This window comes from Pyxicephalus adspersus, chromosome 5, assembly GCF_032062135.1.
Source record: "Pyxicephalus adspersus chromosome 5, UCB_Pads_2.0, whole genome shotgun sequence".
Lineage (NCBI taxonomy): Eukaryota > Metazoa > Chordata > Amphibia > Anura > Pyxicephalidae > Pyxicephalus > Pyxicephalus adspersus.
Window position 1 is genome coordinate 100,346,526 of NC_092862.1, and position 26,068 is coordinate 100,372,593.

Below are 26,068 nucleotides of genomic sequence, written 5' to 3' on the forward strand. Positions count from 1 at the left end.
GACTGGCTTAAAGGTAACTGCTCTTTAAGATGTTATATCTAGGACTTACCTGCATGCCTCTCATCTTCTGGAACCGTGCAACAGTGTCGCTTAGTGTGTAAACACGAACATGCCCCATGTGTAATTTTCCCGAAGGATATGGAAACATGGATAATACATAGAATTTTGGCTTTGTCTTCTACAACAAAAGAAAAGAAAAAGAGACAGCTCCACATTAGTACAGCTTGTATTGTTACAATTTCGACATTCAATGATACTTTTCAAAACATCTGAAAGAAAGGACCTTGGCCTGCTCTAAACCAGTATCAAGACATACTGCTGAATTAGGTGTTAATAACATAGGAAATTTTTTTCCTACACACTGATACCTGAATGTTCTCCTTCAAGAGTGAAACAGAGGGACCCTATTTTGTTTTGATAATCTAGCCTCCAGAAAACACCAAGAGAGTACATGGGCTGCTAAAACTGGCTGGTATATGTGTGGGTGGTAGTATGTATCTAATATATTTCTACTGAAACAGGATAAAAAATGTAGAAAATAGCCATCCAGTGCTTATTCTGTAAGAACACATAATCAGCGAAGGACAAGCTCTACTTTTTTAACTCAATTTAAACTCAATTTTAGGCCTGGTGCCTGCCTAAAGTTTATATGAAACCAAAATGTTTTTTCTTTGTTTTGGATTTAGTGGAATAGGGTAGAACCTTAGTCAGGTTTTAAACTGCTAGCTGGCACTGATGACAATATTTAGCAGACAGTAAGTAAGGGTATTTCTCCAACAGCAACGCAAGCAAAAAATAAAAATGTTTGATCTTGATCGCTCACTACTTTTCATGTAGCCATGGTACCCCGGCCCTAAGGAGTTTCTTGGCTGACTCTGGTATTGTTTAACCATCACCCTTCTCCCTGTCCCCACCCCTTCCTCTTACTTTTATGCACTCTCTAGTAAACCTTCTCACATTTGCCTATTCATTTCTTTTCTCCTTTCCAGCCTTGTCCTCAAGACATGGGTTTTTCCTTGTTACCCAATTCAGGTCCATGCTATGTGCCTTTCTTCCAATACATTCTCAAAAATTGTATTAATGTCTGTTTTGTTTTATTGTATTACTTCATCCTGTCTTCTATGTTTATGCTGACTGGACTTTAATCGTACAGTTGCTATCTCTTTGTTTTTCTTTTACACTACTCTGCTTTTGTATCTCCTTTATTACAAATGTATTGAAAAGCAAAATCTTTATTTATTAGTGTGGGGAAAGGCTAAAACCTCTGACAAATTGTTGTTTGTGTCTGCATCTATGTTGAAAACTTCCTGTCTGCTGAAACCATTACCAGCAATATAACCATTAAGAAAAATAATGTAGTATAAATCACTCTTATGTATTCTGGAAGAACAGTAAAACCCTGACAGGCGTTTTAATCTTTCCCTGCTCTACCAAAGGTTCTGAAATACACTTGAATAATACAAGACAAACTTAATCCTGGTTAGGAATCTTTTGGCACTGAATTAAAAACTACTTAAGCTTACATTAAAGGTTTGAAATAGTTTCATTTATTTTTTTTAACTGTTTCATAAACATTTTTGGAGGGGGATGTTGTACATGCATATAGTAATAAGTAATAGTTAACCAATGATTTCCAAAGCACTATGGGTTATCTGAAGAGACAGCATGGCAGTAGCTGCATGCTAGTGATGGTGACCAATATGGTAATAAGTAAAGGCTTTTTACAACAAAAGAGCAAGAATCTAAGCTCCAGCTGTTGGATGAAAAGACAACCAGATAGTATCCATATGTAGTATTTAAAATGTATCCAATTAAATTCCTGTAAAATATTTTACTGGTTTAGTCCTGAGCATAAAAAAAATATATACAAAATATAATATATTTCTTGTAAGTGATGATCAACAAAAGAAATATTGTTATTGTTTCCACCACATGATGTAATGTTCCTAGGAAAAACAATGCATTAGACGAAAAGTTCATATATTAGGTGGATGTCTTACAACCTATCACTTGGTGGCCAGCCCACATATTGAATGAGACACAATTCTTTACTCACTGAAAAAATGGGATCTGTTTATGATAATATTGCAGATGTAGGATGATGTTATGATTCAGTCTGAAAGGAATTTACATTGAACAACATTTGTGTGTCAACAGAGACAAAGCTCTTTCAAGGCTATGAGAGCTTCCCATAGGATTCTAAAATGTTCATGCATGTGTCTTACTGCAATTAAAAATTGTTAATCCAATCAACTGTGGTAAACATTTATACTTATGTGACTGCTTATTGCTATGCAGACATTCCCTTATGAACAATTATTCATTTAGACTACCTAAAGCAAACACATTCTCAGATCAGAAGTAAAGAATTGTGACTTTTTTTACATGAGTCTGTTACTCAAAAGTATATACGTGAGGTACAGTAAGGTTTCAAATGTTTCATAAGTGGTTTGAGTAATAGCAGAATACAGAATTCCAGAATACAATCCCCCCCCCCCCCAATACACCACAAAAAAAAGGTACATTAAGAGACCCAGACCATTTATTTCAACAACAATCTTCTTATGATATTGTATGTGCACAGAACAAATTTTATGCAGGTCATTTACAAAAAGCGTTGAAACTACTGTTGTGACAACCTGTAGTATTGCCTTTCGCTCCATCCTTGGCTTCTACATAAAAATATATGCAGGAGAAGGGATGGGGCTGAGGAGCTGGGTCAGAACAAACAAAATCTCTGGACACTCTGACAACATGAGAGGGCATGATGTGAAACTACAGAGCAGCTGTGCTAGAGAAATTCCCTAGCAAGTCAGGGGTGCATTCATGATGAAAAATATGAAATATATAATATTTATAACAAAACAATGCAAATAAGTAACTGAATTTTCTGTGATTTTATGTGCATTTTTTTTTGCTGGATGTTTCTGAGCATGCAATTGTCAGACTACACCACAGCACCACGGTAAGTGCTTAGCCTTTGTAGAAGAAGGAAATGCAAATTCAGAGGATATTTGGCACCATGTACCTGAATTTTACCTGGATTGGCAATTAAAGGGCCTGGATAGGGCCATGTGAAATTGTGTTGTTGCAGATTTGGGATCCAGGCCTGCAGTGTCTTGGAAGGAATGAGTGGGCCAGGCATCCCTTTTCCAGGCCACAAATAGGGAATGGCACGGGAGCGCCTACCTAATAATAAGGGGGATGGGGAGGGGGTTGGAGCCTGAAGCCCAGTGGAAAACAGTGGAGTTTGCTTTGCGTTGACGTTCTTTGGGAATAAAAAAGAGCAGAGCTCCCTGAAATTGAACTGACCGATTGTCTGGAATACCTCTCTGCAGTGAGTGCATTTGAATCTATCTTCTCACACCTTCTAGCTTTGACTTTTATATAAAAACTCAACTAGGAGATTCAGGGCTCTCGGGAGGCAGACTTGGCAGTGAAGGAACCCTGGCAAACTAAAAATAAGTATACAGCCATTTTAAATACATACACAGTCTGCAATAAAATAGGCATAACCTCACCTGGGGAAAAAAGCTCAGCTAATTGCCAGTAGGTAGGTGCTATTAAGTGCCAATCACACCTTTCACAACAATCAGACTCCTAGCAGTGCAGCCAGCGTTATACTAAGGCTTTCTATAAATACCAACTTATTGATACCTTTTTTCCATAGGTTTTAATATGCCATCCACACATTTATCAATAGTCATGCTGAGGACAAGCCATTTAGGCTATGATCATTGTTCTTTGGATGTGGGACCTACTCTCTCTACATCACAGAACTAGAGATTTATTAGGAGGCACAGGCAGAAGTATCAGGAGGTTACCGTAATAAAAAAATTTGGATCTGATATTTAGCCTGTATTTTTGTTCCTTTTCCCTAGATTAAAGGGAAAGTGCTGTACAGCAGTGCTGTACATTAAATATGGGTTGCAAATGATGGACAGATATGAACAGTGATGTAGAAGGATGAGAGGACTCTAAGAGCTTACAATCTAGGAGATCTGTGCTCCACTACCAAAACACTAGTCAGTTTTTATACCCCTATCTCAGTTCAGTTGAAGAATACTTCATATCTAACAGGACAAACGTGATAGGGGATCACAAAAAAAAAACATTTAGGTAATATGGTCTAACCAAGAGAGAACTATGTAAGATGCTGTAGGCTCCACACTGGATTTTATAAATTTGTGACAGAAAGATAGAGATAGTGACTCAGGAGGAGGAGAAGACCCTATCCCTGAGAAGCTTACAATCTAGGAAGTGGGGCAAGTATCACACAGTTTAAAAGTGTCCCTGTAATACACAATTTATATATATAATTCAGTGTATATACTTACATCTTCTTCACTGATTTTAGTAAATTGGTCTTTTATCCTGTGATTCCAAAATCTTTCTACTTCACATCTGGTTTTTGGTCCAAAAACTTTTTCCCATTGTCCTGTCTCACTGTAAATGTTCCTAGTTATTCCAAGGCAATTAATCCGCTGCCAGTTTTTGGGACTGGCCAGGCCATTTAGTCTTCCTCGAAGGCAAGTGCTGCAGAATGCAGGGCCCACTATCCCTGGACCCATTATTCACAATGTGAGGCCACTATAAAATTAGGAAAAATAGATAAATGTCAGTGTGGGATACATACAGCATGAAATGTTTTACAATGCACATTAATACTACCGTAACATTAAACTTAGAGGATGATACCCATCAATATTAGCTAGTGATCTACTAATACAAATAATGACTGCTGTCTATGCACAGAGAGATTTTTATTGTCAAAATCACAAAAGAAACCTTTTGCTTGTTCTTCCAATACCGCTGAAAATCAATAAGCACCCACAGAGGAATACTTCTGACCTGAAAAGTTTTTCATAACATGGGTTTCTGAAAAGTCAAATTTTCATTCTTTGATTTTATTTGTCACTTTTTGTGTACAGTCTTTTACGGTACTGTATATTTTTCCAACCTTACTGTTGGTACTTCTAATTACTGCCTGCAATAAGAATTTCATATATATGTAAATAAAACACTGAAAACTCCTATCCATGGGTATGCAAGGTCAGGAAGTTCTTTGTTCAAGCACATTTTGTGACAGCTCACTGACTCTCAATTGTGTTACTGCATTATCAACCTAACACACTGGCTTCTGATGGAGACTACATGTGGCAATTTATCACATTCAGCAAGCATGGTGACCAGCAGGAAGCCCCTGCCCGCCCCCTAATAATGCTGTGCAGATATCGCTGGAGTACAGGCATATAGACAGGAAGAGGATGCATGAGATCTGAAACACTGAGATGCAAGAGATTATGTAACATTATTTAACATTTTTATTTGTTAATAATTTGCAATAATAAATTATGTTTTGCACAGATTTTTTTAAATCAACTTTACCAATACTTCACCAAAACAGTTACCTGTGTAAAGCCAACAGTGGGGAACATTTACATGAGTGCCAGATGGTGAATATCACTATTCAGATCATAAAGCTCTTACATGCATTATAACCCCATTCACCACAACACAAGCAGCATACAACACTTCAATGCAGTTGGCTTAAATAGGTCAAATGTGCACAGTTTCTACTGAAGTAATTCTTTACATTAAAAACATAATTTCTAAACCAGTTTGCTTTTTCTCTTTCTCTTTATTTTAGCAGGGAGTAAGATTGCTGAATACATTAACTAGTATACACACAGCCACAAATCTGTAGATTGTGTGCCAATGAGGACATTATACAACATTTCACAATGAATATCATTAGAAATCATTCTTACACATACAAAAGCCTATTTACTATGACAAAATGCAGTGGGTAAAGCATGGAAGAATGCACCAACCTATCATAATTTAACCTTTACTGTCAAAAAACACTTTCCAAATGTCATCATGACCAACGTACAAGCATTTAAAGGTAAGTAAGTTTCATTAAAATGCCATGGATAGAAAATACTGCTTCAAGCTCCCTAATATTACTTTATACCTAGTATGTAAATTAGGGTGTGTATGCATTAGCATGTTTAGAATTTCAATTGAGTAGACAGTGTTCAACCCAGGAATTTTTTTTTAAGCTGGGTGGTAAGAAATAGTAGGTGGGCAGCAGCCCCTCTATTGTGACCTAACTCTTCAGTAACAACCCAAAAACAGCCGGGTGGTTACGAAAAATTGCTGGGAGGTACGCCCCGCAAAGAAGGGCTGGGGAAAACACTGAGTAGATCATGTCTACCAATTTGTAGTTCGAAAAGAGCATCAGGCATTGACAACCAGGAAGAATTGCCTACATGATTTACAAACCATACAAGGAAACCAAGCTCACACACAGCTCTAAAACTTTTCTAGAGCTGCCCCAACTCTTTGGAAAGGTCTTCCTGTCCTATTCGGCTTGCTCCTACTTTCTGCTTCTTTAAAAGAGCCCCTAAAACCCATCTTTTTAAACTTGCCTACCTGTCTTCTGTCTCCTAAAACCCTCACTACTTCCTGCCATTCCATATTCCCCCTCCTATTGTATGCTGCTTCCCCACCTCCTTGATTTTAAGCTCTTCGGGGCAGGGTCCTCTCCTCCTCCTGTGTCGCTGTCTGTATTTGTCTGTCATTTGCAACCCCAACTTAATGTACAGCGCTGCTTAATATGTTCATGCTATATAAATAGGTTTCCCATAGCTTATGAACACACAAACTTAAAAAAAAACTCTGATATGCAAATGTTGCTGCATCATTTTCTGTGAAATACCGGCACCCCTGCGTGGTCATTTTTTAATCTGCCTGAACAGAGCAATAAACAACATTGGGGGACCACTGCGCACATGCTAGATTTTTGGACAAGATGATCACAATCATCTGTTCCAGGCAACAACTTTTTTATCAATGTCATTAGCATGTGAATTAGTGGGGGGGTGGGGGGGAGGGGGCAGGAAAAGAAAATATTAGAAAATTAAACTTTAGCTTTAAAAGCACTGCTGAGTTTTTCATCAATCCATTGTTCTTAAATCCATCTTAAGTTCAGAGCAGTAAAAATACCAACTGATGAATTCTGATCATTGTTATTTTACACTGCCTGGTTAGATACAAAACTCTGGACCACGTGTGAAAGAAGAGAAGACATATTTGGCTTTTGTTCAAAATAAAAACCCAATTAATCATAAGTGACTACTTCCATACCACATCAATAGCTTTATAGGATTAACCTAATGAATGTTAGGAGATAACTAAGCACAGTGAAAATGAGCGACACTGACAAACTGTGATAACCATAGCAGCTGCCATCTGTGTCCCCTCTTGAAAAGCCTAAAAGAACTGATGTCAACAAAGCAGGCAGCTTCAAAGTTAGCGAATGGGTCAGAACTACTTAACCCAATTCCAGCTTAGTCAAATCAGTCATTTCCTCTGTGTATCAGAAGGAAAACATTGCCATAGAATCTTTGTGGACTTTCTGAGAAATGTCATTTCAGGCATGTCTGTAACAAGTGAGAACATTGTCATAACTTTACTACTGATGAAGTGAACCAAAAATGGTTGGATTTTTATTGAAGGGGCCAGTCAGCCAGTAGAAACAAAAAACTCAACAATAAATGTTATCAGCAGAATGCAGTCATGCCATAACTATTGCTTATGGTGCCAAACAACCAAGTATCTCAGCAAAAAGTTTTAAAGTTTTAAAATCAATATTTAATAGTGCATATGAGTAACTAACAACTTCTGATGGCCTAGGGCAGCCGTCGCCAAACAGTGGTCCGCAAGAAAATTTGGTGGTCCCCGTATCTGTCCCCCCGTATGTACACAACCCACCCACTCTCCCATCACAAGCACAGACCTGCTTGCTAAACATCCTTGGGGGACAGTAGCGCAGGGCTGTGAACACAACTTTTGTTGCTTCCTGCAATGGGAAAGTGGGTGGGTTCTGGCATCATGACATCACTCTGGCGGAAGTTTCTTTCCCTTTGAGTGACACATGGCTCCCTGCACATCCACGGTCCAGATTCCATGGATTTAGTGGTCCCTGGGGTCCAAAAAGGATGGTGACCACTGGCCTAGGGGATGGTCTGCAACCAGGACTGTGGGGGGTTTTGTAGGCCATTGGGGTATTTGACAAGAATTGGATTTTCTGTGTTTTGCGCTAAGAAACTTGGCTAGGAAGAGTGAGGCTGGGTTTCCTGGCCACCATTTCGGGTTGGGATTTTACCTTGTCTGTTTGAGGGGGAGCAAAGGGCAAAAAGAGGAGTTTCCTAGGTGAATGTGACAGCTCTGGTCACATGGCTAAAGTTTCTCATTCTCTTAGCTTTTGCTGGAGTCATCCCTACACTCGGACTGACTTTTTATGATCTCAGTTTAAAACTGAACCCTTATACACACACATCTTGAATTATGTACACAGTAAAAATTGTGTTTCAATTCCAACTCTTCAAGTGCAGATAGCCTCACATTGTGATATGAAAGCTATATTGGGATGAGTTTAACATAGAGCTGCCATATTAGAGAAAACTTAAACTGCATGACAATTCTTTAGGTTTGTTGGATAACAGATTTTACCTTGGACTTTTTGGTTAGCGTATTTGTACACTGAGATTTGTCTAAAACAAAAAAAGTTTTGATGTGACCTGTAAAGGAAACCTAGAGAAATAGAAAAAGTCAGACTGGTGCCACACTCCACAGCAAACATGAATATTAGATATATCTGAGTTTGTTGGAATCCTGGATTTTAATAAGTGCCAGGAACATACTCCAGACATGGCCAATTCAGTCTGCCAGTCTACCATTACGATAGTGTCATCAAATGTGTCAAGTTAACTGTCCATGAATATGCCATGTGTTTGTTAGGCAGCTGTTTTATATACCAAAATTACAGGTCTTTTCTGTCCTCAAAACACCAGACTTCTTGAACCAAGTTACTTCCTTTGTGTTTAAGTGTTTTAATGTAACATGCATTCTAAAAACAGCAACCATTTATTCTGCATTTCTAGATGTAAACAATCTATCACCTTTTTTTTTTTTTTTTTTTTTTTTTACAGCTGGTGAGGTTTTCTCATTTCTGAGTCAATAAAGGGACACACAAGAAGAATACTATATAATTAGACAGGTATACTGTCTGAACACACCTATAAAGGTATCTGAAACAAACCCTTTGTAATCAGTGGTGACAACCAGGGTAGTGAAAATTGCTTAGGCCTAGTGTATGAAATCTTTTTAACTCTAAGCCAGGGGTTTGCAAACTCCGGCCTTCAGACCAGATATGGCCTATCCGGTAGTTTGTTACGGCCTAACACCCCCTGGCTGATCCAGCCTAATGCCCTCCAGAGCTGCGGATTGCCAGCGGATCGGCCAGGGGGCGTTAGGAACTACCGGAGCCGCTGGAGCCCCAGAGCCACCGGAGCTCCGGTGCCGCCCACTTGCAGTTGCTCCCCTATTTACGGGGGCCGGCGTTGATACTTCCACCGCCGCGGTAAATAGGGAAAGCTCCCTGAAGGTAAATCCCTCTCCTCCGCAATGCATACGGAGGAGAGGCATTTCACTTCAGGGGGGTTCCCTGGTGGTGGGCAGAGTCATTCAGGCGGGTCCGGCCTAGTGTGCTCCCCCCACCCCATAAATGGCCTAGTGGCCATAAAAATGTTGCCAACCCCTGCTCTAAGCTGTCCTCCACGGGCTTAGTTAGATAGGTTGGCAGCAGTTTAGCAGACAAGCTCGATCATTCCTCATTCAGCACCCCTCCCCTTTCTCACCAATCTACCACAAGTCAACAAATTTGGGGTCCCCAACCTCTGGGCCACAGACCGGCACCAAGCTGTATCAAACCAAACCGAACTGCCATACGTGATTGGCTAAATGTAATGATATGAGAGTAGACACAGATCCTTCCTGGAGGTGAAATGCTCCACCCTATGGACCAATTTCATGCAAGAAAATTTTTCTGTGGACAATAAAACACTGAAATGTGTAAAAAATGTTTTGCATTAAAATGGTTCACAGCCAGGGCCTATGCTCTACATCAACACTCTGCTAGCCTTTCTTCATGCTCTTGAGGATGTTTAGGAAGATGCCCCACCACCAATGCCCTCCACTTTGTCAGTACCCTACAAGTCACTTGTTCCTTCAAGGCAAAAGATTCCAGTGCTTGTCAATACCACTTATTTAAAAAAACTCCATGCAATGTGCTTTAGGAGCCCATAGAACCAGGTGCCCCATGGAAACGAAATTCCTAGTAAGGCTGCATAATACCCATCCCACAATGCAAAATAAAAAACTCTGCATATGTTGCTGTTTTTAAGCACCAACATTTGGAAAGTTGTGATTTTTAGACTATGGGGCACCACTGGTTTCCCTTGACACCACATAAAACAGCATTGCAAGTAACTGCTTCCAATTAGCACCACAAGGAGCCTGATTGGTTTTGTCAGTTCTAAAAACTGAAAGATGTAGTCACCTGGAAGAGTGGCTGGTAGCCTACTTATTTTCAATGAGCCCGATTTATTAAAGCTCTCCAAGGCTGGAGAGGATACACTTTCATCAGTGAAGCTGGATGATCAAGCAAACCTGGAATTGATCTGGTCCAGGATTGAAAACAGTTGCTAACTAATAGCAAATGACTTCTAGGAAATCCATTCCAGGTTTGCTGGATCACCAAGTTTTACTAATGAAAGTATATCCTCTCCAGCCTAGGAGAGCTTTAATAAATCAAACCCAATGTATCCATGTAATTTGTGTCCCAGTGATGGTGCTCTTATAGGTTGGATGCTATGTTGTAGAGGAGCCTCTATGGATATTAATGTATACCTTTCCCATGTCTTTGTATTTATATAAAAGCGGAGATCCCCATTTTTTTTAAATAGAAATCTGGGTAATAGGGCTGACTACTGGGAACTTCTTATATTCTTGCCAATCCTATTGTACAAAACTGTCTCACCATTTGTCGCTTTTAAGACAATAAGTTTACTCCACAATACTATAACACAAGAATGAGGTTCTTCCTTTTAGGTCATGTGACTGCAACATTCAAATCTCATCGGATTCAGATGAATATAACGGTCACATGGAATAACTGACATAAGAATCATTAGAATAATAGTAAATGAGAGTTCTATTCCAAGTCAGCACCATTCAACTGCTAAATACTAATCCTGGCTAATTCCTACTGTTGTTACTAAACACATTCCCATAATCATGCCATAAATAACATAAAAACCCAACTGCTATAATCCCATTATCATTAGAATTTTAATATTATAGAAAGTAAAGTTTAAATCTTCAGCTTATTAAAAAAAAATAGTTGGTGATCCAACCTTGAAGGTCAATGTCTATGCACTTCCTGTTGTAGGATGACAAACCTGTGTCTCCTGATTGCATTGCTGCCATGTTGCTCTGGTACAAAGTGGCAATTACCACACAGATATTACAACCATGTCCACTGCAGCTACTAATAAAAAAGAACCAATTGCACACTTTGAGAATCCATTATCAGGCAGGTCATTATTGCAGAAAGGGACAGGCAATGTCCCCTCTGCAGTACCTGTCTGATCTCCCTGGGTTTCTGGCATAAAAGCTGAGCATCTGCAGTGTCAGCTTTGGCTACCAGGCATTCCCAGCTTCCTCTACATGCGCCAGGAATAATTAAACTCCTGCGCCAGAGTTATGTCATTCAAGCCCAGCCAATCATGATGGACCAATATTGCAAAGGAAAAAAAAAAAAAAAAGATGGCAGCGTCCTTCAAGGGAACAAGTAGAACAAGTAAGTAAGAAGAAACCCAACCTGAAAATTCCATGCAGCTTTCAATGCAATGCACATTATACATAAGCGGCAGCTGTAAAGATAATGCATGAGATGCAGTTCAGGAGAATAGGGGCACAACAAAGGTGAACACAAAGCTTTCAGTCTTTAATGGCCATAGGGTTTATACAAGGTGATGGTTCCACTTTTACTTTGAGGCATCTCAGTGCTGTTGATTTTGTATTATACAGCCAACTTTGCTAATAATAAATGCATGTACTCCAATGATCCTGGCAGTGACAACACTGAAGAACACACAGTGTTGTCACCTGATCCCAGAAATTGCCTAAAGCAGAACCTTCATTATCTGCATGAAAGCTGCAGATTATAACTGTGTTTCCATGGATATAAATCTAGTAAATGTTTTGTTAGCATAGCAGCATTTTACCACCTTCATAGCAGCCACTTCTCCCCATGCCCTGCATTGTGTACCACACAGGATACGAATGTAATGTAAGTCAGTCATTACAGCCTCACTCATTCACTACAAGAACCTGAACCCCCAGAAGCGGCTCCCCTCATATGAATGAACACAGCAGTGTCCTGCGGCAGCTCACATGTCCTACCTCTCTCCTCTAGTAGACACGCTTGATGACATCACGATCATGTGACCCGGCACTGGTGTGACGTTCTTGCATCATGTGACCGTGGGAAAGCTCGGCGAAGAGTTCAGTGCAAGGGGGAGTCTGTGTGGGGGATGGCGGGCAGTAGTGCTATGGTCCCGTAACGCGGGCTAACCTGGGCTGACTGTAGCAACATGAGTCACTGCGTGTTATGTATTATCCGTACGATAGCTCTTGTCATACAAGGCGACCTCCACTAAAATAGACACCTTTAACGACTCAGCACTGATCCTGGAAAGGCTAGAAAGTGTCAAACTAAAACAGCCAGGTGCACTACATGGCTCAGCATGGCCTGCAGCCTTATCAGGCAGTCTCAATAAAGTCATGTTATATATATAAACTGTGTCAGTGTGACAACTGTCTGGGCTTTAGGGTACACTGCCGGTATTAGTGTTTATGCAGTCAGTTCCTAAAGCAACCCACTCAGCGTCCTCCTGCTGCATGTTACGTGTGACCCCGCCCCTGAGGAGCTGAGGCCAGTCAGACATACTGTACACCAGACACAGGCAAACAAAGGCCTGCAGGCCGTATATGGCCCAATAGGGTTGTTTCTCCGGCCCTTTGGGTGGCACCCTAAGCTGGGTCAGGATAAGGACGCCGCTCGGGGGGGGGGGGTAGGGCACACCAGCCAGAGCCACAGAACACGTCCCTCATTTGTATCCATGTTCGTGGAGGTGGGCAGGCTGTGTCACTACACACAACCCGCCCACTCTCCCATCGCAGGCTCAGATTGGCAATGGGATCAGTGGCGTCATGATGGCATAAACCCGCCCACTCTCCCATTGACCCGGCTCCTCAGTCAAATCTAATATTAGATTGTGGCCCCTGACTGAAAACTTTTGCCCACCCCTGCTATACACAGTACATCAACACTCACTATAGTCATTATCAGGAGAGGAGTTGCCTGAAAAGCCATTTAGGGACCTCTGGGTGGATGGAAGCTGGGAAAAGTGTCCATTGTTCCATCAACATAGTGATTAGAGGATGAATTAGTGGCACCCTAGCTCAAGGATTATGTCACTTATGTCTAGAAAGGGGCCCGAGTATGAACAAGGTTTTGGGTATGTATGGTTTGGCTTAACTTTGTAAATACAAACTCATTACTCAGTGTAAAAACATGCCCTTCTTCATAGCTCTTCTTGGATTTGGAAGATTTTCCCCTTGGATGTTGCTCTGGAGACTACTCTTACCATTGTGGGTTCTGCAGACCACTCCTACCATTGTGGGTTCTGCAGACCACTCCTACCATTGTGGGTTCTGGAGACCACTCCTACCATTGTGGGTTCTGGAGACCACTTTTACTATTGTGGGTTCTGGAGACCACTGCTACCATTGTGGGTTCTGGGGACCACTCCTACCATTGTGGGTTCCAGAGACCACTCCCACCATTGTGGGTTCCAGAGACCACTCCTACCATTGTGGGTTCTGGAGACCGCTCTTACCATTGTGGGTTAAGGAGACAACTCCTACCATTGTGGGTTCTGGAGACCACTCTTACCATTGTGGGTTCTGGAGACCACTCCTACCGTTGTGGGTTCTGGAGACTACTACCATTGTGGGTCCTGGAGACCACTCTTACCATTATGGGTTCTGGAGACCACTCCCACCATTGTGGGTTCCCCACACTTTCTTTCTCTGGTGAGTCTAGGGTGTTCACATAAACAAATAATAGAGGGATTCTCCTTAGTTATCCAAAGAGATAGGCTTATACAACATAGAGAAATAGTATTTTTTCCTAAATTGTCAATCTAAAGAAGCAATACAATTGCTTTAAAAAAATAATATTTCAGGAACTATTTCAGAAAAAATACTTTTTAATTCTTACTTCCAGATACCTAAATATCCAGTCTGTCTAAAATAAAAAGGTTCGATATGCAGATGTGTCGAACCCTGGCTTTACCTCCTCCTATGTTCCTAAACTATATGGTTGGTCAGTTACTGCGTTGGGTAGTATCAAGTTTCCAAGATGACTAACAGAAGAACAAAGAGGTAGACAGCCCAAAACTATTACCAAACTATTTGGTCCGCTCAGTAAGGCATCAATTAGAAAACAGCCACGGCCAATCAGACAGTAATGCTTAAAGTGGAAGTAAAGTCTCACTTTGAACTTTACCAATTCAGGTGATGTCCCTTCTGCCTGATCACAGGAATACGTGACAAAATAGAATTACGTCACCCTGACAAGGTCAATCAAGATGGCTGAAGATCTTGCTGGGCAAAAGAAGGAAGAAATATGGCGGCACCCAGCATAGCAGAGCGGATAGGTAGGTGCTGTAGGATTTTGTTCTGCTTTAAGCCAGACCTCAGATTAAGTCCGATCTCAGAAAACCAGCAGGCCATTAAAGTGCATCTAAAGCAGCAGGCCATGTAAAAGCTAAAGGTTATTCTGAGTCAGGAGGTAAGGTTTTGAAGCTCAGAAACATGTCAGAATGGCAGTGGGATGCTGGAGTCACTAAAGGAACACACCAATGAGATGACAAGTTAATTCTGTTAGAGGTAACAAGACTTTGGTGACTGGGCCTTTGCCTAGACTAAAGCTACATACACACTACCAATGGTTCAGGCCCGTTAATCGTCTCAGAGCCGATATCGGCCGAGAATCTGGAGTGTGTACAGCGCATGTTGTTCATTGTCCGAACGACTGTCCTGGCGGATCCACAGAGGATGAACAACGAACGAACTAAATGTAAGGGATAGGGGAGAGTGCGCAGCGGGGGCCGCTCTGTTGCTCTCCCCCTCCCCTCTCCATAGAGCAGAATGGTGCTGTATGTACAGCACTCGTTCATGCATCGTGCAGTGCTTAGTCGTTGGAAAGGATTGTGAAAGATCCTTTCCAACGACTATAATTGGAAGTGTGTACGCGGCTAAAGATTCTTTGCACTTGGTCGGGCTTGCTGAGTTTAGTTGCCTTGCTATAGGTATTGTTTAGAAGGAACTGAATAAAGATCATAACTGCCTGTACAATACTCCAGAATCAAGAAAAGAAAACATTTCTGAGCTTTTTAGGAATTAGTTATTTCTACATGGCATACAGGTTTTTATTTATGAAAGAATTGACCACAATGACCTCCTGAGCCCCCCAGCCCATCGATCATCACCAATTGGTGAATGTAAAGAACATGGCTGGCAGACATTATGTGGTAGGGCCGCACCATTCACTGATGCACTATGCAAACTACATGTTTATAGCCCAAGTCTTTCATAATCCTAGTAGCAATGCCCCTGACCGCCACACTTTCCTTTCCAATCATGTTGCGCCCTGATTACTAAATTTTCAGTTGAAAAAGATTTCCTGATTGAAAACTTTTGCGATTTTCTTTCCATTTCGGATTCATAATGCTCATATATGCTCCTCTTATCAAAAGTATAATAAGGATTCCAATAAAAACAGTATGAAAAGACAACTTTAGTTAAAAATACTATGAAACTTGAAAACATTAATGGATCCCAAACCTAACAAATAACTTCCCTTTAAAAATTTCTACATTTCAGTAATATAATTCAGTCTGCTAACCTGATTTTGATTCTGTGAAGAGTAATTTCCCTGTTATGAAAAAGTATACAGTAGCTAAGCAAGCAATCTTATTTCATATTTCATTGAGTTCAAACCAGAACAATAACGTGATTGAAAGGCTCTGCTCTTTTTTCTAGTTATCTTTTGTTGGCTCTTTTAAATACAATATATTAATAATAATAGGTGTATTGCACATTCTTCACTGAATGGTAATGGTTATATTTGATGCAGGACCCCCCTTCAGTGGGCCTGATTTTTTAATCTCCAGGACTGGAGAGGACACACTTTTATCTGCGAAACTGAGTGATCCAGCAAACATGGAATGGATTTCTTAAAAGTCATTTGCTATTTGTTAGTAAATGCTTTTAATCCTGGACCAGATCCATTCCAGGTTTGCTTGATCACCCAGCTTCACTGATAAAAGTGTACCATCTCCAGCCTTAGAGAATTTTAATAGATCTCGCCCAGTGATGGAACCAATGCCATGGGAAAACGGGGACATAGTAGCAATCTTTTTTTTCTGCAAGTCTTCTTTATAGTCCCCAGTCAACCAATCCAATCACTATGCTCATCGTGCTTATTCTCAATCAAGTCATTATGTGTCTACAGTGGCCCACAGAAGAAGACTAGTAACCCATGGTACCCACTGGTAACCAAAGAATGATTAGGCTGATAGAAACAAATACATGTAAAGGCAAAAATGTCATGAACATTTCTCAGTTGGTGCAGTCAAAAGAAAATCAATAGCACTGTGCCAGGTTTTAGCTTTACATTACCTTCCCATCTACCTATCCACATTTGCAGCCATCTAAAAATTCTAGGCGAGCATTGTTTCTAACGGAATGAAATATCCTTTTTATCAATATAGTTAATCCTTGTTTAGCGACTTACCTGTTTATCTACCGTCCGTACTTGACCGGCTTCAGCTGTCTTCATCCTCTGTATTCCAGCACGATACCCAGTCAGCAGACTGTCAGTTGCTTGCAGCATTGCAGACCGAGTCTTTCCTTTTCTCCTCACTTAACGACCAATTCGCTTAATGCAGTAACAGAACCAGGTTATTGAGCGAGGATCATCTGTAGGTAATAAAAATATATGTTATAGTTATGACCAAAATTAAGAAATCCCAAATACTATTCATGTCTGAAATGATCATATTTAAAAAAAAAAAAATATGACTTTTGCTGCAAACCTTTATCTTTTACTGTTGTGATAGCTTTAAATGAACTATAGGCTTTAAATGTTTTGATTGGTATGCCCTGAGCTTTTTGCATATTGTCTTGTATAGGTATAAATACATATGTGAAAACATGTCAGATTTTAGACCTCAAAAAAGCTGCTCACAAACTGCAAGCAAAAAAAAGTTTGTAAAGGATGCCAGTTAAAAACAGATAATGGTAAAATTGGAGCAAAGAAACAAGACAGTGTGTATTTTAGGAATTTTTTTTATATAATTGTAACTTTACTCGGTTTATATATTTTGTCTTCAGAAGCACCAATTGCTTCCTTCTAATGCCTGTTTATTTTAAACTATAACGTATTCATTATACAATGCAAACTGTATCATCACATAAGCAATTATAAGCGGCATTGTTAAAAATAGTTCTTCGAAATGCTGTCTTCAAATGATGATGATCCTGGCAGAGCACACACTAGATGAATGCTGCTAAACCCTGCAACATACTATAGCGGAACAATAATTTTATACATTATATGTATACCACATTACGCTTCAAATATTGGTATTTAAATTATAAATAAAATTAATTGCAACTTCCAGACTTTAAATCTGAACTCGGCAGCTAAAAACAAAGATAAATTAAATGTACTGTATAGGCCAGCGGTTGCCAACCGGTGGTCTGCGAGAAAACTTTGGTGGTCTGCGGCTCTGGCCATGCGCCCCCAGCAGGCTCCTTCTCCTGACCCCGCTGGGGGAACCATTGGCCAGAGACGCAGACCATGTCTCCAATATGGATTGCAGGCTCAGGACGATGAATGGGTTGTGTCTCTAGACTCAGGGGAGTGGGGAAGGTTCTGTCATCTTTCCAACAACCTAAAGCGGAACTAAATATGTTGGTGAATGGTGACCTTCTCCCACAATCGGGATATATGCACTGCACATATTTACCCATGTGCATCTGCCCTGCAACAATCACAAGTACTGAATCAATAATCGCTGCATCCTCGGAAGGTGCCATCTTTACTGCCAGCTCCATGGTGGACGTACGTGAAGACAGGTGATCCTGTTCGGCCATTGGATAGCCACTAATGATGTAATTCCTGTGCATATGCATGGGTTACATTGTCCCCAGCAGCTGGCCCTACACTGCACAACACCAAAAATGCCACCAGGAGCCAGGGATTTTTTTTTTTGACAAATGAGACATTGCATGTATCATTTCCCAATAATTACTACCTCCTGGTGACTTTTTGTTTTTAGAGTTTAACTAAGTCCTGAACTCCCTAGGACCTTAAATGGTACCTATCGGAAAGTATAGTTATCCTTTTTATACTTTATATATACTTTATATATATATATATATACTTTATGAAGATGTCAATGATCTATGAAGACTCTAGGCCATAGGCCATGATAAATGTGGGCTACCATGAGGTACAGAGTGTATGAGGTGTTCAGTTTTTTTAGCTAAAATAAGCCACAATGGTACTGCTGATTCAGTAGGTACTGAGAGGTTGAAGCCCTGTCAATTGAAAGGTGACCTGTTGCTTTGCTACACTTTCATCAGTGAAGCTGGTGTATCCAGCAAACATGGAATGTATTTCTTAAAAGTCATTTGCTATTAGCAAATGTTTTCAGTCCTGCACTAGATCCATTCCAGGTTTGCTGGATCACCCAGCTTCTTTGATAAAATGTATCCTCTCCAGTCTTGAAGAGCTTTAATATATAAGATTCAAAGTGTCTTTGTCCTTTCCCCTTTCCTGTGACCTAACCTAACACACGCTGTCCCTCTTAAAATGCATGCTTACCTGAAAATGCCATCCAATCTTGCTCTTTTAATCTTGATATGCAGTTTTCTATTCTATAATATAACATTGAATGTTGTTTTATAACACGGGTTATGTAGGTTTTTGGATTTAACCTGGTATAACCAGTACAATACACCTGTAATCTCATAAACTGAGGGAGGCAAAAGCAGAACAAGGAACCAAAAAGTAGTATTGCAGTACAGATGTGCTAACAAGGGACATGCTGAAATGAGGAGAGAGCTGATTGATAAGTAACAAGCTAATCAGTATGTTTCTTCTTCACTGTTCAATCAAGGGTTGGGGAAAAGATCTATTGTCTGTATTTGACTACAAAAATCAGGTCTTACAGGCTGCCAGAGAGGATTGGGCTGTGCAGTAAGTATGTGTCAATATTAGAACTAGTTGGACAGAAATAGACAGAATCCCTTTCATATATGTACTTCATCTGTACAGCTCTTTGCCAGGAGTTCACCCTTACTTATGTCATTTTAAAACTTTCTTCAGACAATATAAAAGATTGCCTTGAACAATACATATTTTACTGCATAATTATTAGTGTTTAACATTCTTCCAATGCTATTTTTGTGATGTTTACTTATGAGTGTCACACAGAAACTTTTTAATATATTTTTATTCTAAACCATCTGTTAGGTATTCTAAAAGAAACAGGAATAAAAAGACTAACTGTCTTGTTTAAATACATGTAGCTGAATAACCAAATGCAAAAAACGAACATCCTAGCAGCCAAATATGATGTAACATGAAATGTAACATTTGGCGACACAGAAGGGTACAACTGAGCAATTCAATTCTATGTTTAATTTTTTAGAAAGTGGATATCTTCACGTTAGGTCAGCTTTTAACTTACAGGAGATGAGACATTACCAGATAATGTGATTGACTTGGTCTGAGGATTGAGCAGTCATTATATGTTATTAAATTGAATTATTCCAAATCTTCAGTTCTCATTATTTATTCTCTTTTTGACCAGATTGTACTTTAAGCCTGCTTTAGCAAATCCTTTATTAAATTATTATGGTCTCTTAATTCATCCAAGATTGCTTATCCTTTCTTTGCTTTCAACATTTGCAAAGGACAACGTACAAAGGAGACTAAAGGAGTCTTTTATTAAATGGAAAAATTTCACTTCTTCAACATATTTCATCCTTAACATATTACTTATGTGGAAATATTTGAAAACATTTTCTATTCTTTAAAGCCTTATTGTTGAGCATATGATGTACATGAAGGTATTATGTTTCTTAGTGACAGTGTTTTATCTTTTATACATGCTGTCAGTGCAGGCATCACACACTTAGGGGAATGTTTTGGAATGTAACAACATTATATTTATTTTAGGACCCACGATGTGCCAGGTGCATTCCAAAGGAAACTTAGTCCCCTTTTAGACCTGATGTCAAAAAATCACGGATAGCCATTCCCAATAGCCCCTATTCAACTGCAATGTTTGTCCAGGAATTACGTTTGACTGAGGTACAGTGGCTGAAAATCAACTGTGTGGCCAGAAGTGACTTGTTGCTTCGAGAAACCTCATCACAAACTACTGCAACCACAGCCCTTTTCAAAGTGTGAACAAAATGGTCCCTAATCGCTCCAATTCAATTGAATGGGAGTGTGGGTAGGTCTTCAGCGGAACATTATGGGCAGCTGCAAGTCTGAAATGTCAAACTGTATAGCAGAGCTGATCTCTTGATCTCTCAAACATCATTCTGGCTTGTTGGGCTGTCTTTGAAGGCTGCACAGGCATTGGCATGCTCCCCATGTGTCAGGTTTAAATCTGCATTTGCAGCATATAGGAACAATGACTGACAATGGCATTCTCTCTTTTAAAGGGCAAAACCTACCTGTCTCCTTTCAGTGTCACAGTTTTTCTGGGGCTATTTTTCTGCTGAAAGTGACTCTATATTTGTTTTTGTTTTTTTTACACAGTGACGGCATGTAGTGCTAGGAGCAACCATTATGCATCTTTAGATTATATCTTGTTCAGAGACAGCTGTACATGTATGAAAAAAGCATTTTGTCATCTAAGATCAGTGCCCAGAAAATGTCACCCAGAAAATCCATACCCTGTTTACTGAGATTTTTTCACAGCAGAGAATGCTGAATGTGGCACATCTCCTTTCAGCACAGAATCCAGGGCATACTTATAATTTTAGCACACCAGGTTCTGTTTTAAGAAGTGTGACAGGGTGTCCCATAGTTTGTCTGAGAATGTCCTGGATGGTGTTTATACTAGGGCTGAGGTGTTTTGTGTAATATTAGCTTCAGGAAAAGAACTAGTAGCTTAACCAGATTGAAGGCTTTTATGAAAAGCATTCCTGGAGCCAGCAAAGGAAGAGTAAGGAGGTCTATGGCCACCTGGTCATTGTCCAGGTCTATACAGGTAAAGAAATGTAGGTTGTTGGGAGCTCACTTGCATTCCAAGGCTGGAACAGAAAAGGACTCCAAGAGACATATCTGCTTGTATGTTGCTATTTCTTTTAAATTTTTGCACAAATAGACTGCTTGTATTTCTGTTAGTTAACGGGAAGTATGGGAAGAGATAGTTTGTTGCCCAGCCAGGCTATTTTTTGTCTTATATTAATTTTGCATTTTTGATAGCAATCTGTTTTTTATTGGTAATAAAGAATCCATGCAGGGACCTAATGCTTGTTTTTTTAGACATGTGCTGCCTCCACACTGAACTGTACATAAACTCTATTGCTTCCAGCAATCCCCCACCACAGGTTCACATAAATAATAAATGTGTGGCAAATCTACTAAAACAAAAGGTAACACACTCACTCAACATTGAGGCAGATGAAAAGCTGGTGTGGAGTGGTCATATCACCCAACATCTGCTTCCCTGGCCTGAAGACTAGGAAGTAGACATGGATACAGTGCCTTTTATAAGCACACTACCGGTAGTTTTTTTTCATGAAACTTGATGGAAAGGATTATTATTTTTATTATTATTATTAACAACTTCACCAATCTCTTCATGAGCTAGGATGGGTCATGAGTTTTTAGCAAGCAATGGGCATTATGCGTTACCAGACATCAGATATTCCCTTTCCTCTGCATGTACTGAACCCATAAATGCTCACCTCTTCAGCTCAGCAGTTGTCAGAAGCTGTCAAAATCCTGGCAGAAAAGTCAGATTATGAGCAGATCAAGCTCAATCAACTGAATCAAAGGATGGGGAAGACATAATGGCAGAGGGCGTCACCTGTCCAATGCAATGTGACTGTTAGCCCCCTTGTGACAGCAATAAGTTGAGTCAAAAAACTTAAAAATAATACCAAATATTAAAATAAAAACAAATTACAAAAAATGTAATTGCACCCATGCTGCCTTGAACGCAAATGCATGTAAAGCCATATTGGGTACCAACACACACACCAGAGAAAATAATCAAGATCCCTTTTATTTTGGTTAACTCTAAACTTACAAGCGTTGTCTATTCTCATACTTGGGTATTGTAGTTTTTCTTTATGTTAGGTCACACAGGCTTGACATATTTGATATCTCTTTACTCAACACAACCTCAAGAAAATATATGTTTTAAAATTGTACACATAAAGGGTTAAAATGCATACAGGCACTAATTTCTGGGACTGTCCCCTGCTGAGAAATGTTTAGGTAACAATTAGATCCAAAGTCCAACAGATGTCAGACCAATATATTCCAGATAAGCCAGACTCCTGCAACAACACTGGTTCCCTCTGAAAACATACAAAACTTTGATAGTTAAGACACCTGATTGATTATAGCTGCAATCTCATGCATAGCCACCTGCTGGTGGAGCCTTGAACCATCCACCATTCGGTTATGGCTACACAGGGTTAATGAAATCTATCGTATGGAGGACCTTACTTCCTCCATTTGAGGTACCAGCAAAAAAGTGGCCAATACATGGTTTTATTGGTCACAATTTACAACAACCATATGAATACCATAGCTACTTCACCTAAATCTAGATTACTGGAGATATATGCTGCCTTTTTTTCCCTCTCTCTTGTAAGTTCTGAAACTGTATAACATATTTTATATGCAATTCCAAGGTTTGCACATTTTTGATTGCTGTATAATGTTTCTTATTGCTATAGCATTTTTGCTATCCCATCCCTGTTTTTTTTCTGTACCCCCCTGAAATAATTAAAGAATATAAAAAAAAAAAAATACAGCCACATTAGTCATAAGAGTTACTGTTAGGTTAATGCATACATTTCCCTTGATTGTCTAAGCTTTAATAACCTCTAGTCATGAAAGAATAAAAAATGAACTATAGAAAAAAAATAATATTGTTAGCCCCCCACCTACATATATTGTTCTTAAGTCTAGGGGAGCCCTAATAGACTGCAGTCGTGCATTGTACATGATGAGAAGAGGTTTTTTTCTATTTTTAAATAAAATGTGTTTCTAATTGGCTACTTACAAACTCTTAGTTAACCTTAATTAGCCTGAAATAACTTATTCCCCTAGATATTATTTTTACACTGAATTTTTTTAACTTTAGTTTTAACCATCAATGTAGAGATCTATTTATCAATCATATTTCTTTTGTTTAATTGAGTTTAAACCTTTGCAAAACAGAACTATATTTAGTATTTTTTATTTTTTGTTATATATTTTTCTCTGTAGAGTGCATAAGGTTAAGACTGGCTGACAGTATGATTACAGTGCAGTCACAGCTTACTCATGCCATACTTTTAGGAACAGTGCTGTGGTGACTGCACCGGGATCTGTGTGGGATCACTTGCTCCCACCACAGGTCTGTCCTGGGAATAAAAACATATTTATAGGTTATTTGGAAGAATTTCTAGGTTAAATTTGAGAGGTTGGTAGAGACTGGTAGGAGCTGACTATTAGTAGTAAATAGGGATGAGCGAGCGTGTTTTTAAAACTCGATCTCGCAGCGAATTTGGCCGTTCTTGCTTACCCAAATTGTAATGAAAAACGTCCGGTGTAAATTCGCCAAACGAGATCGAGTTAAAAAAAAAATATTCATTGATGAGCTCAGTGTACTATCCCCGGAACTAGAGGTTAAATGGGAACAAGTCTCCCCATTCAAAACCTCTAGTGCTCTCTGATTGGCTGAGGGGAGCTTTCCTCAGCCAATCACAGAGCACTAGAAATTTTGAATGGGGAGACTTGTCCCCATTGAACTTCTAGTGCCAGGGATCGCACACAGGATTCCAAGGGCTGCATGAATGATTGCAGCCCTGAAAATCCACTGCGATCCCGGGTCCGATGCCAACCCCGTGAGAAACTCCATTGAGAGTTCATCTGCAGTTCCACTGTGATCCCAAGCACTAGAGGTTATCTTAATGATTTCCTTGATCTTCCAATGGTTTCGGAAAATCGGTTCGTCGAATATTCGCGGACCCATCAGAAGTTTGAGGAAATTTTCGCGAGAATGCCAATGGCATTCTCGCTCATCCCTAGTAGTAAATGATTATTAACGATAGATCATGATAACATAACCTATGAATAGCAGAATAGATGTGAATAAACAGTTACTGAAAATGAAAGCCTAGGGAAAATCAAGGGGCTATTTTTTATTACCAGTCAAAAGGTAATTAAGGATGATCAATTTGAAGAATTAGGAGGAAAATGTGAAGACACTAAGCATACTGTGATTGGATAAGGGACACTAGGCACTTTTTGATAGGATACCTTGTAATCCTAATTGATGCATAAGCCACCTGTTAAGACCAATGTATATAAATGATTAATGATTCTTCCAATAAATCAGAACAACATACCCAGTTATCTTGTGTCTGTTCCCAAACAATTCTCATATTTGTGTGTATGTTCCAAGCATCCTTTTTAATGTAGATAAATTTGAATTTGACAAGAGAATATCATTTTTGTAGGACAATATAACAAACAAAAGCCTTATTTATCCTTGAAAAAACAAATGATACATGTAATACTGTGTTATCTTAAGTAATGACAAATTTATCTCTAGCTAACTAGCCCATAGCGGAAATGTAAAATTTGCTTCTGTCTATAAAGAGTATTCAAGTGTGAGAGCTGAACTGGTTAATTTACTTTGCTGTTAATTTATGATCTCCAACCTCCTGTTAGAAAACATACAGGAACTGTAAGACATCCAAAAAGAAAAGAATCATAGACGTCTAGTGAGAATAGGGGAATAAAACTGTTAATATGCTGTTAGGAGCTCTGTAACCTAGCACAGTTACTGTAAACCTTTCCTACCTACCTGTAAATTAATATGAAAAAGGAGATGTGAAGAGTGATAAAAGCTTTGTGTGAACTGGCATATCTGAAATAGGCTCATAATTGCTGTTAAAACCTTTTTTATTTTAACTTTAAAAAAGCCCAACTAAACCCAAACTTGAACAAAACAAATTCTTAAAAAAATTTAGTTGATTGATGTAAAAAATTAATGTTAGCTTCCGAGCTAAACTTTTAAAACTCAAAAACCTATCCAGACCGCTAGGACCCCTTGTGCCTTTTAGTCTCTTGTTAATAGATTTTTCCCACAACTTAATTCATATGAATTAGTCCTCTGTCCTTGTGAAGACATGGTTTTCCACTGTAATACAGTGATTGATGAAAAATATAGACTGGCATCTGTTGTCTTTATTACCACTAAACAGGTGATTGAGCTATAGGAGATTACATACCCCACACCAGGTAATTCTAAATTATATGAATTTAAGATAACCCACGAAGACAAATATTCAATTTCCAACCAGGTGGAGCTAAACTAAAAAAAAAAGTCACTTACCTTTACTTCCACAGATCCCTTTATCTCTCCGGAGCTTTCCTGGATTGGGTCCCGCGCCATCCTAGAATCTGCCTTCGTGGCACCGCCATCTTATTCTGGCTACGTCACCCAATCTCGCAATGCACAGGTGTGAGATCAGGTAGCAAAGCCTGCTGTAAATGGGAGAAAAAGTGTGCCATCTCACTGCCAATTCCTTGTTTTTCTCATGCAGGAAATTGGGCATTTACAGAAGGAACAGACAGAAGTGTCCTGGAATACATGGCGTAGGTATCCCAGGTCTGCATTCCTATTCTGTCTTTAACACCAAAGCAGTAGTAGTAGAAAGGAAGGGGCTTCACCCTTTTGTTAAAAAAAAAGGCTAAAATAAAATAGGTAAAAAGGTTTTCTACCCTTTTATGTAAAAAAAAAATGTTGATATAGGGGCTGCTTTAAAT

The 26,068-nt window shown here is 39.4% G+C and overlaps 1 protein-coding gene across 2 annotated transcripts in view; it reads right to left on the bottom strand.

Annotated features, from left to right (window-relative positions):
* Positions 1-16,920, bottom strand: part of LARS2 (leucyl-tRNA synthetase 2, mitochondrial) — a 100,485-nt gene extending 83,565 nt beyond the window's left edge. The window contains exons 1-3 of one of the 2 annotated variants that reach the window (XM_072412260.1): positions 16,778-16,920; positions 4,338-4,590; positions 50-178 (exon numbers count right to left, since the gene is read on the bottom strand). In XM_072412260.1, the coding sequence (XP_072268361.1) occupies positions 50-178; positions 4,338-4,571 (363 nt within the window). In that variant the 5' untranslated portion in view covers positions 4,572-4,590; positions 16,778-16,920. Of the gene's footprint in view, positions 1-49; positions 179-4,337; positions 4,591-12,315; positions 12,363-16,777 lie in introns of those variants that run through there. The other variant, XM_072412261.1, reaches the window with a different exon arrangement.
* Between the last annotated feature and the right edge of the window lie 9,148 nt (positions 16,921-26,068).